The sequence below is a fragment of the Pan troglodytes genome, chromosome 18, assembly GCF_028858775.2.
Source record: "Pan troglodytes isolate AG18354 chromosome 18, NHGRI_mPanTro3-v2.0_pri, whole genome shotgun sequence".
In the NCBI taxonomy this organism is placed as follows: domain Eukaryota; kingdom Metazoa; phylum Chordata; class Mammalia; order Primates; family Hominidae; genus Pan; species Pan troglodytes.
The window spans coordinates 44,751,096-44,769,451 of NC_072416.2; the positions used below are offsets into that span (position 1 = coordinate 44,751,096).

Here is an 18,356-nt window from a genome sequence, read left to right on the forward strand (position 1 = left end):
TCAGCTACTGTTTCTCCCAACAGAAGTTTTCATTGTTATTTATGTTACAATGGGGTCGTACAATTCCTCAGATAGGTGTGAGACAATGGTGTTTAAAAATCTCTGTCTTCTATATAAGATCTAGAATAACACTGTCCAATAAAAATATAATGTGAGCCACATATATAGTAATTTAAAGTTTTCTAGAATGTACATTTAAAAAGGTCAAAAGAGAGGTGGGGGGGTCAGCCCCCCGCCCGGCCAGCCGCCCCGTCCGGGAGGGAGGTGGGGGGGTCAGCCCCCTGCCCGGCCAGCCGCCCCGTCCGGGAGGTGAGGGGCGCCTCTGCCCGGCCGCCCCTACTGGGAAGTGAGGAGCCCCTCTGCCTGGCCAGCCGCCCGGTCCGGGAAGGAGGTGGGGGGGTCAGCCCCCCGCCCGGCCAGCCGCCCCGTCCGGGAGGGAGGTGGGGGGGTCAGCCCCCCGCCCGGCCAGCCTCCCCGTCCAGGAGGGAGGTGGGGGGGTCAGCCCCCCGCCCGGCCAGCCGCCCCGTCCGGGAGGTGAGGGGCGCCTCTGGCCGGCCGCCCCTACTGGGAAGTGAGGAGCCCCTCTGCCCAGCCACCACCCCGTCTGGGAGGTGTACCCAACAGCTCATTGAGAACGGGCCATGATGACAATGGCGGTTTTGTGGAATAGAAAGGGGGGAAAGGCGGGGAAAGGATTGAGAAATCGGATGGTTGCCATGTCTGTGTAGAAAGAGGTAGACACGGGAGACTTTTCATTTTGTTCTGTACTAAGAGAAATTCTTCTGCCTTGTGATCCTGTTGATCGGTGACCCTACCCCCAACCCTGTGCTCTCTGAAACATGTGCTGTGTCCACTCAGGGTTAAATGGATTAAGGGTGGTGCAAGATGTGCTTTGTTAAACAGATGCTTGAAGGCAGCATGCTCGTTAAGAGTCATCACCACTCCCTAATCTCAAGTACCCAGGGACACAAACACTGCGGAAGGCCGCAGGGTCCTCTGAACCAGAGACCTTTGTTCACTTGTTTATCTGCTGACCCTCCCTCCACTATTGTCCTATGACCCTGCCAAATCCCCCTCTGTGAGAAACACCCAAGAATGATCAATAAAAAAAAAAATAATAAAAAAATAAAAAATAAAAAGGTCAAAAGAAACAGGTGAACTTAAATTTTATAACATTATAAGTAATACAAATAATACTGATTTTTACCATAAAACTCACCTTTTTTGGGGTGGGGGTGGGGACAGCGTTTCACTCTTGTTGCCCAGGCTGGAGGGCAGTGACACGATCTCGGCTCACTGCAACCTCCGCCTCCCAGGTTCAAGTGATTCTCCTGCCTCAGCCTCCCGAGTAGCTGGGATTACAGGTGTGGGCCACCACACCCAGAAAATTTGTTTGTATTTTTAGTTGAGACGGGGTTTCACCATGTTGGCCAGGCTGGTCTCAAACTCCCGACCTCAGGTGATCCGCCTGCCTCAGCTTCCCAAAGTACTGGGATCACAGGCATGAGCCCCTCACCATTTTAAAGTGTGTGATTCAATTATTTTTAGTATATTCACAGAGTTGTGTAATGATATCACTATCTAATTTTGGAACATTTTCATCACCTCAAAAAAAAAAAAAAAAACATACCCATCATCAGTTCCTGTCCATTCTTTCCTCACTTCCCACCCCATGGCAATCATTAATGTATTCTCTTTCTCTGTGGATTTGCCTATTCTGGACATTTCATATAAATGGAATCATAAAACCTATGGCCTTTCATGTCTGATTTCTTTCACTTACCAGAATGTTTTCAAGGTTTATCCGTGTTGTGTAGCAGGTATCAGCACTTCATTCTTTTTCATGGCTAAATAATATTCCATTGTATGGATTAGACCATATTTTGTTTATCCGTTAACTAATAAAATTAATGAATATCTGGGTTGTTTACACTTTTGGCTATTATAAGTAATGCTGCTAAAAACATTTGTGTGCAAGTTTTTGTGTCAACTTATGTTTTAATTCTCTTAGGGGTATAGCTAGGAGTAAAATTGCTGGGTTATATGGTAATTCTATGTTTAGCATTTTTAGGAACTGCCAAACTTTTTAAAAAGCGAATGCACATTTTACAACCCCACCAGCAATGTATGAGGGTTCCAATTTTCCCATATCCTAGCTAATGCTTTTTTTTTTTTTTTTTTTTTTTGAGATGGGGTTTCGCTCTTGTCACCCAGGCTGGAGTGCAGTGCCCTGATTCCACTCACCGCAACCTCCACCTCCCAGGTTCAAGTGATTCTCCTGCCTCAGCCTCCCGAGTAGCTGGGATTACAGGCATGTGCCACGACACCCAGATAATTCTGTATTTTTAGTAGATATGAGGCTTCTCCATGTTGGTCAGGCTGGTCTCAAACTCCAGAGCTCAGGTGATCCACCTGCCTCGGCCTCCCAAAGTGCTGGGATTACAGGCGTGAGCCACCGTGCCCAGACTTTAACACTTTTTATTGTCTGTCATTTTTACTTTTTATTGTAGTCAGTCTAGTGGATATGAAATAGTATCTCATTCTGATTTTGATTTACAATTCCCTAGTGACTAATGATGCTGAGAATCACTTCATGTGCTTAGTGGCAATTGTATGTTTTCATTGGATAAATATCTATTCAAATCCTTTGACCATTTTTTAATTGGGTTATTTCTTTCTATTGTTGAGTTATAAGAGTTTGTTATATGTTGTAGATACAAATCCTTTATCTGATATATGATTTGGAAATATTTTCTCCCATTCTGTGAGCTATTATTTTACTTTTCTCATGGTATCCTTTGAAGTATGAGATTTTTTTCATTTTGATGAAGTCTAATTTATCTTTTTTTAATTATACTTTTAGTGTCATATCTAAGAAACCATTGCCTAATCCAAGGTCATAAGGATTTATTACTATGTTTTCTTCTAACAATTTTATAGTTTTAGCTCTTACATTTACGTCTACAATCCATTTTGAATTAATTTTTGTATATGGTATGAGGTAAGGGTCCAACTTCGTTCTTTTACATGTAGCTCCCTAGCATGGGGTCCCAGCACAATTGTTGAAAAGACTATAATTTTCTACTGAATTGTCATAGCACCATTGTCACAAATCAATTGACCATAAATGTAATGGTTTATGTCTAGACTCTCAAGTGTATTAATTTGATGCACATATCTAACCTTACATTAGTAATATGTTGTTTTGGTTTCTGTAGCATTGTAGAAAGTTTCAAAATTGGGAAAAGTTAGTCCTCCAAATTCGTTCTTTTTCAAGATTGTTTTTGTTTCTAGGTCCCTTGAATTCCCATCTGAATTTTAGGATTTCATTAATATCTGGAAAGAAGCCAGCTATGACTTTGATAAGAATTATGTTGAATCTATAGATCAATGGGGGAGTATTGTCACCTTAACAATATTAAATTTTCCAATCCATGACCATGGCATGCCTTTCCATTTATTTAGGTCTTTGAATTATCTTAACATTTTGTTGCAGTTTTCAGAGAATGTCTTGCACTTATTTTGTTAATTTTTTTCTAAGTATATTTCTAAGTGTATTTTTTCTTTTGATATTGTCACAAATGAAATTATTTTCTTGATTTTATTTACAGATTGTTCAGTCCCAGTATTTAGAAATACAATTGATTTTTGTATATTTGTCTTGTATACTGCAACCTTGATGAATTTATTAATCCTAATAGTCTCCTCTCTTTAAGATTTTTAATATACAAGAGCATGTCATTTGCAAATAGAGACAGTTTTACTTCCTTCCCAATCTGAATGCCTTTTATTTTCTTGCCTAATTGCCCTAGTGATAGCCTCCAGTAAAATGTTTAATACAAGTTGCAAGAACAGATATCCTTGTCTTATTCCTGATTTTAAGGAGAAAACATTCAGTCTCCTACTACAAACTATAGTGTCAGCTGTGGGTTTTTCACAAATGGCCTTTATCAGGTTGAGGAAGTTCTGTTCCTCATTTGTTTATTATTTTCATCATGAAAAGTTTTTGGATTTTGTCAATTATTTTTTCTCATCTATTAAAATGATTACATGATTTCATCCTTTATTCTATTAATATGGCACATTACGTTGGTTGATTTTCATATGTTAAACCAACCTTGCATTCTTGGGATAAATTCCACTTTGTCATGAATATAATCCTTTTTATATGTTTTTTTCAGTTTGCTAATACTTTATTGAGAATTTTTGCATCTATATCCATAAGGGATTTTGGTCTGTAGCCCTCTTTCCTTGTGATGTCTTTGATTTTGGTATCAGGATAAGATTAGCCTCATAAAATGAGAAGCAAGTGTTCCCTCCTCTTCTATTTTTGGAAGAATTTGTAAAGGTGTTAATTCTTCTTCAAACATTTGGTTTTTATTGCATTTGCTTTTGGGTTCTTGCTCATGAAATCCTTGCCTAAGCCAATGTCTAGAAGGATTTTTTCCAATGTTATCTTCTACAATTTTTAGTTTCAGGCCTTAGATTTAAGTCCTTGATCCATCTTGAGTTGATTTTTGTATAAGGTGAGAGATGAGGATCCAGTTTCATTCTCTTACATGTGGCTTGCCAATTATCCCAGCACCATTTGTTGAATAGGGTGTCATTTCTTCACTTGTTTTTGTTTGCTTTGTCAGTCAGTTGGCTGTAAGTATTAGGGTTTATTTCTGGGTTCTCGATTATGTTCCATTGGTCTATGTGCCTATTTTTATGCCAGTACCATATACCACTCAGCGCCTATTTTTATGCCAGTACCATATACTACTCAGCCATAAAAAGGAATGAATTAATGGCATTTGCAGCCATCTGGGCTAGATGTGGTGGCTCATGCCTGTAATCCCAGCACTTTGGGAGGCTGAGGCAGGATTGTTTGAGTCCAGGAGTTCAAGACCAGCCTGGGCAACATGGTGAATCCTTGTCTCTATACAAAATACAAAAATTAGCCAAGTGTGGTGGCACGTGCCTGTAGTCCTAGCTACTTGGGAGACTGAGGATCACTTAAGCCTGGGAGGTCCAGGCTGCAGTGAGATATGATGGCACCACTGCACTCCAGCCTGGGCAACAGAGAGAGGCCCTGTCTCCAAAAAAGAAAGAGAGGAGAGAGGAGAGAAGAGAGAGAGAGAGAGAAAAGAGAGAGAGAAAGAAAAAGAAAGTGAGAGAAAGAAAGAAAGAAGAAACAGAAAGAAAGAAAGAAAGAAAGAAAGAAAGAAAGAAAGAAAGAAAGAAAGAAAAGAAAGAGAGAGAGAAAGAAAGAAAAGAAAGAGAGAGAGGGGGAGGGAGGGAGGGAAGAATGCATCGTAGGATCTCCTTTTGTGTGTCTGTGAGTCATGCCAGCTTGCTCACAGAGAAGTCCCTTCAGCACGGAGGCCTGGCGGGAGGAACTTTCACTGTGTATTTTACACACTACTCTGTTGTCTATAGTTGTTACCAAAAGCCTATGTTCCCTTTTGAACTTTTAAAAAAAGTAATCTTAAAGATATTTTTAAAGAAGAAAAGCTCATTGTTTCACTTAATCTTCAAATAATACTTAAAGAGGTACCATTATCCAGATGGAAGAACTACAGCCCCAAGAGGCAGCAAGAGTGGCCTGTCCCAGACTCCAGAACTACAAAATGACAGAGAGCCAGGAATGGAAGCTGGGACTGTCTGTGGATAGAGCTCTCAATGGTGAGAGCACACCAGGGGCTAGGACACCAGGGGCCCCTACCGCATGCCCAGGGCAGAACCCACCTTGAGGTCCAGGTGCAGGATGTAGTGCTGGTGCAGGTAATGCACACCCTCACAGATCTGCCTGGTGAACAGGACCACATCCAGCTCAGTCAGGTGGTACTTCTCATCTGTGATCCGGTCGAAGAGCTCACCCCCGTCCACGCTGCCAGAGCAAAGGGAGAGGCAGGCACCAGCCTAAGCAAGGCTCTTCAGGGCTTGTCCACTGTCATTATAGGGCCAAAAGAGGCCAGCCCGGGTAGGCCCACCATCACACCCCATGGGTCACAGGGCTGCTGCCACTGCCCTTGGGTTTTTTGTGTGTTTTGTTTTTAGACAGAGTCTCACCCTGTCGCCCAGGCTGGAGTGCAGTGGCGCGATCTCTGCTCACTGCAACCTCCGTCTCCTGGGTTCAAGTGATTCTCCTGCCTCAGCTTTCCAAGTAGCTGGGATTATAGGTGCTCACCACCACACCCGGCTAATTTTTGTATTTTTAATAGAGACAGGGTTTCACCATGTCGGTCAGCCTTGTCTCGAACTCCTGACCTCATGTGATCCACCCACCTCGGCCTCCCAAAGTGCTGAGATTATAGGCGTGAGCCACCCCGCCGGGCCTGCCATTGGGGTTTTATTGGGACCTTTGCTCCAGTCCGCTCCCAGCAAAGATTAGGCGTGGTAAAAAGGAAGTGACAGGTCAAAGGGAAGAGGGGATGGCCATCAGTGTTGATGATCCAGGCACACTCTGGATGATTCTGACCAGGGCTGTGAACTCATTCACCTATGGAGGCCAACTCAGACCTTTGTGGCATAAGCCTAAATGGGCCAATAAGGCCATACATGAAGCAAACATGTTCTGAAGACACATAGTCTTTCGCTTATCTTTTCTTTTTCCACTTTCAATAAGGACATGACATGACAAATGTTTTACTCTCTTCAGCTCTGCCCATAAGGAAAACAGCAACACAAGCACAAATACGAACGGCCTCTGAGCCCTTGGCCCCAGCACTGGGGCGGTTGGGAGTGGTGGGGATTGTGGCAAAGGAAGCCTGGTCACCCTGTATACAAACAGCAACCCCTGGGAGCTCCCACACATCACTTCCACTTGGAAAGGCAGGCCCGGCATTTACTACATCTTTTACGTTTTCAAGAAAAGCCAGATATCTAGGTTTTAATGTGAAGCTTCCTAATTTCCAATGGTTAACAACAAATCCCACATTGCCAAAAATAGGCAGAGTGTGGTGGCTCACACCTGTAATCCCAGCACTTTGGGAAGCTGAGGCAGAAGTATCACTTGAGTTCAGGATTTCAAGACCAGCCTGGGCGACATAGCAAGACCTCATCTCTACAAAAAATTTAAAAATTAGCTGGGCATTGTGGCACACGCCTGTGGTCACAGCTTCATGGGAGGCTACAGTGGGAGGATCACTGGAGTCTGGGAGTTCAAGGCTGCAGTGAGCTGTGATCACACCACTGCACTCCAGCCTGGGTGACAGAGTAAGACCTTGTCTCTAAAAAAAGTTTCAATTTAATTTAATTTTCAAAAAATCACTGAAAGTAGTATAGGTCAATTGACATACATACACCGGCAGGTCAAATCAGGCTCACTGGCCACTGGTTTGTGACAAAGTTGCTTTGTCCTCCACATTCCGTATTGGAGGTCAAATAGCCAAGCCAGAGAAGACAGGATGACACGACCCTGGACGTGCCAGGAAGGGGAAAGGAGAGAGAGGGCTTTGCCTCGAATGAAGGCTCTAAGCCCCAGCACTGAGCCCTGGCTTGAGCCGAGGCGGCCGCCCCGCCTCTGATGCTCACTACTCCATGACGAGGGTGCAGCTGTGCTTGCTCTCGAAGGCGTCATAGAGCTGGATCAGGTTCACGTGGCTGAGCTGGTTCATGATGTTGATCTCGTTCTTCACGTCCTCCTTGGGGGAACCAGAGGACAGAGGGATTTCCAAGCGAATGAGTCAGGAAGAGGAGCCAGCTGACCTCCCAAGACAGACACATAACTCCTCATTCTTCCTTAGTTTCCTATTCTCACACCAGGTCTCCCTGACTCAACACCCAAACCAGATTCTACAACACAAAGGGCCTGAGTGTGACCCACTCATCTCACAGACAGGAAACCTAAGGCCCAACAAGGACAGGACCTTCTTGCCCCAGGCCCCACAGGCAGCCCTACAGAGCTGTGCCTGGACACCTGCGCATGGAGGGTGGGTCTGGACCCAGGGCTGTGAAGGGGACTGCCTGACTGGAGGGTGGGAATTCTGGAAAAGAGCAGGAATAAGTAGCATTTCCAGCTCAGCATGGGAGCCTGGGGGCCCTGAGGGAAGGAAAGGAATCCTGAGGGTGGCCACAGGGACCTGGCCCAGGCAGACGCCTCACCCGGTCCTTGGCGCTCTTCACTTTGATGATCTTGGCAGCCAGTGGGAGGCCTGTGGACTTCTCTGTGCACCTGTGGACCTGGCCAAACCGGCCCCTGCAGAGACATAGCCACACGGCAGGCTGAGAGCCCAGAGGCTCATCCCACACCCATCCCTGGACTTCTGGGTCCGACTCATCCACACACAGGCCATGTGGACCATCCTACATCCCAGAGTGCAGCCTGTCATCACCCCAAAACCCTGCTGGCTATCCCGAAACCTGCAAAGCAACTCTTCACCCCACACCACCCAGGCCATTCCACATCCCAGGGAACATCCCCTCATCCCTCACCACTGAGGCCATCCTGCACCCGAAGGAACATCTCCTTCACCCCACACCACCCAGGCCATCCTGCACCCCAGGGAACATCCCGTCACCCCACACCACTCAGGCCATCCTGCACCCCAGGGAACATCCCCTCACCCCACACCACCCAGGCCATCCTGCACCCCAGGGAACATCTCCTCACCCCACACCACTGAGGCCATCCTGCACCTGAAGGAACATCCCCCTCACCGCACACCACCTGGGCCATCCTGCACCCCAGGGAACATCCCCTCACCCCACACCACCTGGGCCATCTTGCATCCCAGGGAACATCCCCTCACCCCACACCACCTGGGCTATCCACCCTAAAGAAGCTTCTCCTCACCCCACCTCATGTCGGCTTTCCGGCCACCTCCAGGCTGTGCCTCCCATACCCACAGGGTGCCCGCCCTCCTGAGCCTCCCCTCCCAGATGCCACGTGGGCTCTCGTGTCCTCTCAAGCTATTCTCTTTCCCCTACTCTGTGGGCCACCATGCACCCCATGCTGTACAGGATGTCCCACCCCAGCCTTGGCTCCATCAGCTCGAGAGAGAGTCATCCTGCAGCACCCACCCCAGTTCTCCAGGTGGTCCCGACCCTGCCCCGTGACTCCTGCTCTAAGCCCCCCCACCAAGGCAGATGCCCACCTACCCTCCCAAGACTTCGTGCTGGCACACCTCGTAACCCGCAGAGATGGAGGTCTCCTTGACGCTCACTACCCGGTGTTCAAAAGGAGCTGGTGGGGCCGGACTGTCATCTGCTCAGGAGGCAATAAGGACCTGTGAGCCTCCTCTGTGCAGCCCACACCTCTCGGTCACCTGTGCCAGACCCACTTAGCTTCTCTTGGTCCACCAGGCCCTACGTACAGCCCTGGTATTTGAAACCTTTTCTCCAAACCATCTCAGTAGAGCCATCCATTCGGCAGAGAAGGGAGCCCGTGACAGACAGCACTCAAACCCAGGTCTCCCGGCACCCAGGACAGTGCCCTTGGCAAGGCCGAGAAGTTCTATCCAGTCTGTTCATGACGTCTAGAAGGTGATCCTAGTGGATCTGTGTGGCCCACAGGAAACAGAGGGCCCATGTGGACAAGGTGATGGGGCAGTTAGTGACACCACTATTTTTAAAGGGACTGTAAAGTCAGGGCTGTGGAAACTCGTGAGGGTGTTATGAGAGGGAGGCAGCTGGGGAAATAAACATCCACCCTCTCTCCTCTCACCCTCCATCTCCTGCCAGCTGAGCCCAACCAGAAGCTCAGCATGACAGCCCGTGATGGAGCCAGAGGGGCAGGCCCCGGGGCACAGGATTGGGGAGGGGGTGGACAGGGGATCTGTCGGCAAGGGAAATAGAGGACGGCCAGCACTTGGAAAGGTTTGCTTGTTTGTTTGTTTTTTAATGGTTTAGGGTTGTTTTATTTTAATCTTGTCCTTCAGAGGTGATATGAATACCTAGAAATGTTAAAGGAAATAGACTAAATGAATAAAACAGAATCTAGAACACACAGCAAGTGCAGTGGTATGAACCGGTTGTGCACCAAGGGCTGGAAGGAAGTTGGCTCGGGCTAGCGTTTGTTCAGTGCTCGCCATGGGAGCACTTTGCCTGCTCTCCAACTACCGGGAACACCGACAGTGGTCCATGGACAATTCTCAGACCAAGGAGGGTGTGACCCTAGGGCTGGAGGGGTTGAGGGCTTTTAGATCATAAGAACACACCCTGGGTCACTAGCCCGGGTGGGTGGGAATGGCTGACAGTGGTCACAGACACCAATTCATGTCTTCGCTTTTTAACAGAGCTTTCTCTCTCTCAATCCAAAATGAGACTCATGGTGGCAAGCTCAGGTGGGCAGGTGGCGGTAAGAAATCTCCCCAGTGGCCAGGCACAGCGGCTTATGCCTGCAATCCCAAAGCTCTGGGAGGCCAAGGCTGGAGGATCACTTGAACCTGGGTCAAGCCTGCAGGGGACTATGATCATGCCACTGGACTCCAGCCTGGGCAACAGAGCAAGACCCTGTCTCCAAAAAAGGAAATGTACCCAGGTGGGCCACACGTGTCCCCTCTCCCTTACCCCTGCAGCCAGCCCAAGTTCAGGCCCCACATCTCTGCGCCTTGGTCTCCAGCCCCAGGATGTACCTGGAGATGTTCCCGACTCTTGGACGCCCCCAGACTCATATGATCTACCCCTGGAAGCTACAGGAAGACTCCCCAGGAGTAGGGGCTCCAAACTCCCTCCCCTTAGGGCTCGTGTCTAGCCAGGCAACAGCCCCACTTACCCAGAACCACGCTGCCAGCCTCGGCGCCTGGGGGCGTCCTCCTTACTGCTTCGGCTCTCACCGGAGCCCTGGCTGCACAGTCCTGCTCAGGCTCAGGGTTTCCCGCCCCTGGGCTTTTGCCCTGCTGCAGGCCCAGGGCCCCAACCTCATGGTCATTGTCGTCGCTCCTGGCCAAGCTTGGTCTCGTGCCAGGCTCGGCCCCAGCCCTTTGCTCCTCCTCTGCCTTCACTCCCCCGGGGCTGCTGCTCTCCTGCAGCGGGGAGAGCTCTCTGGCTCCTTCAGGGGTCTGTTCTCCGGGCTCAGTCCCAGGGGCTTGGAGGCAGCGCCCGGTCCCAGGTGGGCCCTGCTTGCCTGGCTGGGCAGCTGCTGGAGCCTCTGTGGTGAGGGTGGGTCCAAGGCTGCCCCTGCCTGTCATCAGCATCTCCCCAGGAGTATCCATCTCTTGTATGTGGATGGAGATCCTGGGGTGGAGAGAAACATGGTGCTGAGGTTAGAGGCAAGGACTCTGGAGTCAGAACAGACGTGGGTTCCAATGCCCACTGCTGCCATCATTGACAATGGCCCTGGGGCCCTGCTAGACAGGACACCAGGGCAGGAGCTGACTTCAGTGACAGTTGGTGCCATCAGCTCCCAGGATCCCACCAGATGAGGGTCCTGGGAAGCTTGAGAATGGACAGGGGTGAGGACCATACACCCCTGAGAACCTGCTTCTGTCCCAGGAGAACTGAGGCTTGTAGGCGGGAGGCCCGGGTCCCTCTACCTTCCCCTGGGCCCAGTTTCCCTTTCACTTAAATGAAGATAAGGAGAAACCAACTCAAACGTCACACTGGAAGCCCCAGATCAGAAGTATTTGTTTAAAATCAGTCAATTCCAGCTGGGCACAGTGGCTCACACCTGTAATCCCAGTGCTTTGGGAGGCCAAGGTGGGAGGATCCCTTGAGGCCAGGAGTTTGAGACCAGCCTGGGCAACATAGCAAGACCCCACCTCTACAAAAAATAATTTTAAAAAACTTAGCCAGGAGTGGTGGTCCCAGATACTCAGGAGGCTGAGGCAAGAGGACTGCTTAAACCCAGGAGATGGAGGCTACAGTGAGCTATGATCATACCACCGCACTCCAGCCTGGGCGACAGAGTGAGAGACCCTGTCTCAAAAACTAAAATAAAATAAAATCAGGCAATTCTCATAAAAGACTAGACTTTCTGTTCATCTTGAACAAACAGAAGAGCTGGCTGTGCTGGGCCCACGTGCCCACATGGTTGAGGAACAGCTCTCCACCTCAGCACAGGCCCTGCGCACCCTGGCAATGCCCCAGCTCACTTCACTCATTTTCACTGTCCAGACTCTGCAATACTAGGGTTTGTGAGCCCAGATGGAAGTGGGAAAGGCCCTCTGAGCCCCGACCTCTACAAGGAAGGACCCTGATCCTGGCAGTCAAGTCACCCGGGAATCCAAACCCTCCCTCTCCGAGTCTCCCCACCTCTGGCTGCCTCTTGGTGGGGCTTCTTTTTGCTGGGCCACAATCCCACAGCACGGGGTCTATGTGTGTTAGGGGGTGAGGGTGACAGTGTCTGGCGGGGACTGAGTCTCAGCAGGGAGGCAGGTGGCCTCGATTCTGGGCTTAGCTCTGCCAGCAGGTTGCTGGACAGCTTTGGATAAGTCTGGCCTCAGTTCTCTCTTTTGTCTTCAGGAACGGTGATACCTTACAGATGCACCAAGAGTCAACCAAGAGAGGAAGGCACAAATGCAGGGGTTCAAAAGGGCTAAAATGGCACAACTGCTGTGGAAAACTGGAGGCTCTTCAGAAATTAAAAGTAGGATTACCGCATGTTTCAGCAACTCCACTTCTGGGTATATATCCCAGAGAATCCAAAGCAGGGTCTCCAAGAGACATCTGTACACTCATAACTGTAGCAGCATTACTCACAAAAGCCAAAAGGTGGAAGCAACCCAAATGCCCAGTGATGGATAATACATAGACAGAAGGTGGTGTCTACGCATTATATAGCACAGAATACTATTCAGCCTTAAAGAGGAGGGACGTTCTGACACACACTACAGCATCGATGGACCCTGAGGACACTGTGCTCAGTGAAATGAGCCAGGCACAAAAAGACAAATCCTGTGGCCAGGTGCAGTGGCTCACATCTGTAATCCCAGCGCTTTGGGAGGCCAAGGAGAATGGATCACCTGAGATCAGGAGTTTGACACCAGACTGGCCAACATGGAGAAAGTCCATCTCTACTAAAAATACAAAAATTAGCTGAGTGTGGTGGCACGTGCTTGTAGTCCCAGCTACTTGGGAGGCTGAGGCAGGAGAATAGCTAATCGCTTGAACCCAGGAGGTGGAGTTTGCAGTGAGTTGAGATCATGCCACTGCACTCCAGCCTGGATGACACAGTGAGACTCCATCACACACACACACACAAAAAGACAAATCCTGTATGATTCCACTGATATTAGGACCCTCAAATACTCAGATTCATGGAGACAGAAAGTACAATGGTGGCTGTCAAGGGCTGAGGGGCAGGAGGTGTTATTTAGTGGATGATGAATCTCAGTTTTGCTAGATGGAAACGTCCTGGAGATCTGTCTCACAACAACGTGAATATACTTAACACTACTGAGTGTACACTTTTAAAAGGTTAAGATGGGGCTGGGCACTGTGGCTCACACTTGTAATCCCAGCACTTTGGGAGGCTGAGGCAGGAGGATCACTTGAGGCCAGGAGTTCGAGACCAGCCTGAGCAACATAGTGGGACCTGTCTCTACAAAAACATAAAAAATTAACCAGGCATGGTGGCACATGCTTGTAATCCCAGCTACACTGCAGGCTGAGGCAGGAGGCTCACTTGAGCCCGAGAAGTGGAGGCTGAAGTGAGCCGAGATGGCACCACTGCACTCCAGCCTCGGTGACAGAGTGAGACCCTGTCTCAAAAAAAAAAAAAAAGGAGGGGGGCGCTAAGATGTTAAATTTTACATTATGTGGTTTTTACCCCTATTTATTTATTTATTTATTTATTTGCGACAAAGTCTCGGTCTTGTCCCCTAGGCTGGAGTGCAATGGCACAATCTTGGCTCACCGCAACCTCCGCCTCCCAGGTTCAAGCGATTCTCCTGCCTCAGTCTCCTGAGTAGCTGGGATTACAGGCACCCGCCACCATGCCCAGCTAATTTTTGTATTTTTAGTAGAGACAGGGTTTCACCATTTTGGCCAGGCTGGTCTTGAACTCTTGACCTCAGCTGATCCGCCCGCCTCGGCCTCCCAAAGTGCTGGGATTACAAGCATGAGCCACTGTGCCTGGACAGTTTTTATCCCAATTTTTTAAAAGAAAACAGTGACGCCTTTCTCCAGCAGCTGAAGGCCCCGTCCCCGTGTCTGAGCTGCTGGACCTCTCTGACACACCTGTCCCTAGGTGCGTGTGACTCACTGGGTGGGAGGTAGAAATCCTTCCAACACTGTGCCTTGGGACTGGGCATGGTTCGGTAATGACAGGTAGGAAGGGAAGTGTGGCATCCATGGCAAGGCACTCCAAATCTAACTCAGGCCTCCTGCCAGACCAAGGGACACAGGAAACTGCTGCCAGTCAATGGTCAGCTGAGAAGGCCAGCAGTCATGACTTCCCTTTGGGTCTTCACTTCCAGGGGCATGAAGTGAAGCCCCTAAAGGCACTTACAAGCAGCTCCTGCCACCTTCAGTACCCAAAGCTGTCTACCCGCCATGTGGCAGACTCACGGCAGGCAGTGCTGACCAGGTCCAGCTCAATGCCTCAGTAGTCATGGCCTCAGGATCCTCTGGGTTTGTTTGTTGTTGTTGTTGTTTGTTTCAAATAGGGTCTCACTTTGTCTCCCAGGCCGGAGTGCAATGGTGTGATCATAACTCACTACAGCCTCAACCTCCTGGGCTCAAGTGATCCTCCCACCTCAGCCTCCCCAGTAGCATGCATGGATTACAGGTGCACGCCACCATGCCCACGGTAGCCCAGCTAATTTTTGTAGAGATAGGGTCTTGCTTTGTTGCCCAGGCTGGCCTCAAGCTCCTAGGCTCAAGCGATCCTCCCGCCTCGGCCTCTCACAGTGCTGGGATCAAGGCATGAGCCACAGTGCCCGGCAGGATCCTCTGCACAGGCAGCCATGGCCCGTCAGAGCTGATACTTGACTTCCAACCTATTTTCCTCAAAATACACCCATGTCTGAGGTGAGGAAGGGCAGGTAGTGATCTCCTCTCTTCCTGAGGCCGCTGCAGGTCTGCTGGGCCTGAATTCAGCCAAGGGTTGAACCTGAGATAGAGAACTTTTCTTCTCTGTCAGAATCTTTTGAGGCCCCTAACAACTTCATAGACAGTTCACCCCCAGCCCCAGATTCCACATTTAGTGTCCTGGTTCCTATCCCGGGATGCCTGCCAGGAACCCCTTCCTCCAGCCTGCGAGGCCTCCTGGGAGGCTCCCATTTCCTCCTAGAACCAAGTCTGACAAATGATCTGGGCTTCTCTGCCTGTCACCACAGCAAACACAGACACCAGATCCACTCCCTGAGCCAGGCCTGGGTTCTCCATGACAGGTCAGGGCCACCCTAGGCAGGCGCAGAAGATGCTAGGAAACACCAGGTCCCTCCGAGAGAAGCCCGGGGCCACAGCGCCCTTCAGCAGGGCTGCCCTGGGGACCGGGACGTGCTGGGGAGGGCATGAGAGTCTGCAGGTTCTTTACTCTGCTACAGACGTCTGCCTGCCGAGAGCAGGTCCTCAGGCTGCGTTCTAGGGGCAGGGCAGCTGCCACGACTCCACCTCCAGGACTTCTGCGTGAGCCTGCTGAAAGCTCCCGGGGCTGACTCAGCCTGCACCCCTCTCACATTCCTGAGGGCCCTGTCCTTCTCTCCCCACCATATTATTTAGAACTTAATTAAATGCCGACTTGAGGAAGCAGGATGGTGCAGTGATTGGGGCACAGGTTCCGGAATCCGGTAACCCGGATTCAGATCCCAACTCTATGAATTCCTAGCTGTGGGGCCCTGGGCACTGGGAGCCTAAGTATTCTCATCAATGAAATGGGGATAACAACCACATTCACCTTCTGTGGATGGCTTGAGAATAAAAGGTGAACCCGGTGAAATGCCCAGCCAATGGCCAGCCCAGGGGCAGGTGCTCCGTGAGCCCCATCTTTTAGCTACTGTTAGTACTGATCTAAGAGCTAGTGATTCTCAACCCTGTTCCCCATTAGGACCACCTGGGGAGCATGTAAAAAAGAAAAATCTAATTCCTGAGACTCACTCCAGACCAATTCAATCAACATCTCCAGGCATCTTTATTTTCCAAACTCCTCCCAGTTATTTCTAGTGGGCAGCCGGTGAGCAGTGGTACTCTAAGCTCCCAGAGGCAGGGCCCAGGCCTCCTCCCCATTCCCCTCGCAAGAACAGCCCAGGAACATGTATGCAGTGGATGCTGCCCACGGCCAAGCTCCAGCAAGGGGCCACAGTCCATCCCCTCCCTCGCCCAGCCTGGAAGAGCTCCCCTTACCTTGGAGGTGTTTCTCCACCACTGTGGGCTGCCCTGGCCTGGGCTGGCAGCCCTGGAGGCCCTGGGCACTGGGGGCCAGGCCCTGGAGTCAGCCTCGTGCCTTCCTCTAAGGGCTCAGGGTCAGGCCTGCTGGACGATGCTCCTTGTCCTGCACCTGGTGCAACCTCCAGGCTCGGGGAGACCACATTGACCCTGCCGGGTGCTGGAGCCAATTCCAGGCCAGTCCTGAGGTTCTCGCTGGGTGTCTCAGGAGCCTTGGCTTCCACCTTTGTGGGCAGGGGCAGGTGGCCAGGGAATGCCTGGGCTGGGCCAGGAACACCATCTCCCTGGCCCGGTGAGACCACTGCCTGGGCGGGGTCAGCTCCCAGCCCTGACGCTCTGATGGGGGGCAGCCTCTCCACTGTCCCCTCCAGCACGTCCGCCTTCTGGCTCTCTACAGGAAAACAGGCAGGACAAAAATGCACTCCCATGTGGAGGAGTCTGCCACAAAGATACTGCAAGGAATCTGCACAAGGCCATTCAGTGCTCAGGTTTATAATAGCCAAAGACTGGAAGCAACCCAAATGAAAGGGGCTGGTTGACTAAACCATGATGCATCCAACAAGGAGTGCGGCACACTTGTTGTGAAAAAGGAGAAATTAATATCTCTATGGAAGCCTGGGCAACACAATGAAAGCTTGCCTCTACTAAAAATAAAAAATTTTTAATGAGTTGGGCATGGTCACATGTGCCTGCAATCCCAGCTACTTGGGAGGCTGAGGCAGGATGATTGAGCACAGTAGATAGAGGCTGCAGTGAGCCATATTCACGCCACTTGCACTCCAGCCTGGGCAACAGAGTGAGACCCCGTCTCAAAAAAACAATCTCTAAGCACAGCTATGGAGTGATCTCTGGATATACTGTAAGTGAAAGAAAGCAAGGTGGAGAATGGTGTGTCTGGCATCCTGTTTCTCTAAGAAGGGAGCATGTGTGAGTGTGCATGTGTGCACATGTGCACATAACCACTGATCATGTTTTCTAGTTAGACTGGACCTCAAGGGAAAGAAAAGACAAAAGTTTTTTAAATGGTTACTTACATATCAGGGGAGGAAGCAGGGTGCAGAGAACAAAGGTAGAAGATAGACTTCTCTTTTATTTATTTTTTATTTTTGAGACAGAGTCTTGCTCTTGTCACCCAGGCTGGAGTACAGTGGCGTGATCTCGGCTCACTGCAACCTCCACCTCCCTGGTTCAAGCGATTCTCCTGCCTCAGCCTCCTGAGTAGCTGGGATTACAGGCACATGCCATCATGCCCAGTTAATTTTTGTATTTTTAGTAGAGACAGTATTTCACCATGTTGGCCAGGCTGGTCTCGAACTCCTAACCTCAGCTGATCCGCCCACCTCAGCCTCCCAAAGTGCTGGGATTACAGGTGTGAGCCACCGTGCCCGGCCTCTTATTTTGAAGTAAAAAAAAATTTCATAGTGATGGAGTCTCACTATGTTGCCCAGGCTGGTCTCAAAACTCCTGGGCTCAAATGATACTCCTGCCTTGGCCTCCCAAATTGCTGGGATTACAGGAATGGACCATTGCACCTGGCCTCTAGACTTCTCTTAATACACATTGTTTTGTCTATTTGACTTTGGAACCACGTAAATATCATGCAAAATTATACAAGAAAATTAAAGGTTAAGAAAGTAATCCATAAACATTTAAAGCATTTGAGTAACAAGTTGGTGGCATAGCCTGCACAGAAAGGTACTACAGTTGGCCCTTGAGCAACACAGGTTTGAACTGCACGGGTTCACTTAGATGTAGATTTTCTTCCTCCTCTGCCACCAAGACAACAAGACCAACCCCTCACCTTCCTCGTCCTCCTCAGCCTACTCAATGTGAAAATGACAAGAATGAAGACCCACTTCCACTGAATGAATAGGGAATATATTTTATCTTCCTTGTGATCACCGTAATAACATTTTCTTTTCTTTAGCTTACTCTAAGAATACCATATTTAACAAGCATGTGTTAATTGCTTATTTATGTTATCAGCAAGACTTCCAGTCAACAGTAGGCTATTAGTAGTTAAATTTTGGAAGATTCAAAAATTATACTTGAATTTTCAACTGTGCAGGAAGTCAGTTCCCCAACCCCGAGTTGTTCAAGGGTCA

At 49.5% G+C, this 18,356-nt stretch overlaps 1 protein-coding gene across 6 annotated transcripts in view; it reads right to left on the reverse strand.

Moving 5' to 3' along the window:
- The window catches only part of MYLK3 (myosin light chain kinase 3), a 60,809-nt gene that overhangs the window by 19,036 nt on the left and 23,417 nt on the right, over positions 1-18,356 (reverse strand). For 5 of the 6 annotated variants that reach the window (XM_003315084.6, XM_009430731.4, XM_009430733.4 and 2 more), the window contains exons 3-8: positions 16,210-16,642; positions 10,700-11,160; positions 9,085-9,190; positions 8,089-8,182; positions 7,519-7,628; positions 5,731-5,872 (exon numbers count right to left, since the gene is read on the reverse strand). In XM_003315084.6, coding sequence (XP_003315132.4) covers positions 5,731-5,872; positions 7,519-7,628; positions 8,089-8,182; positions 9,085-9,190; positions 10,700-11,160; positions 16,210-16,642 — 1,346 coding nt within the window. The remainder of the gene's footprint in view (positions 1-5,730; positions 5,873-7,518; positions 7,629-8,088; positions 8,183-9,084; positions 9,191-10,699; positions 11,161-16,209; positions 16,643-18,356) is intronic. The other variant, XM_016929783.4, reaches the window with a different exon arrangement.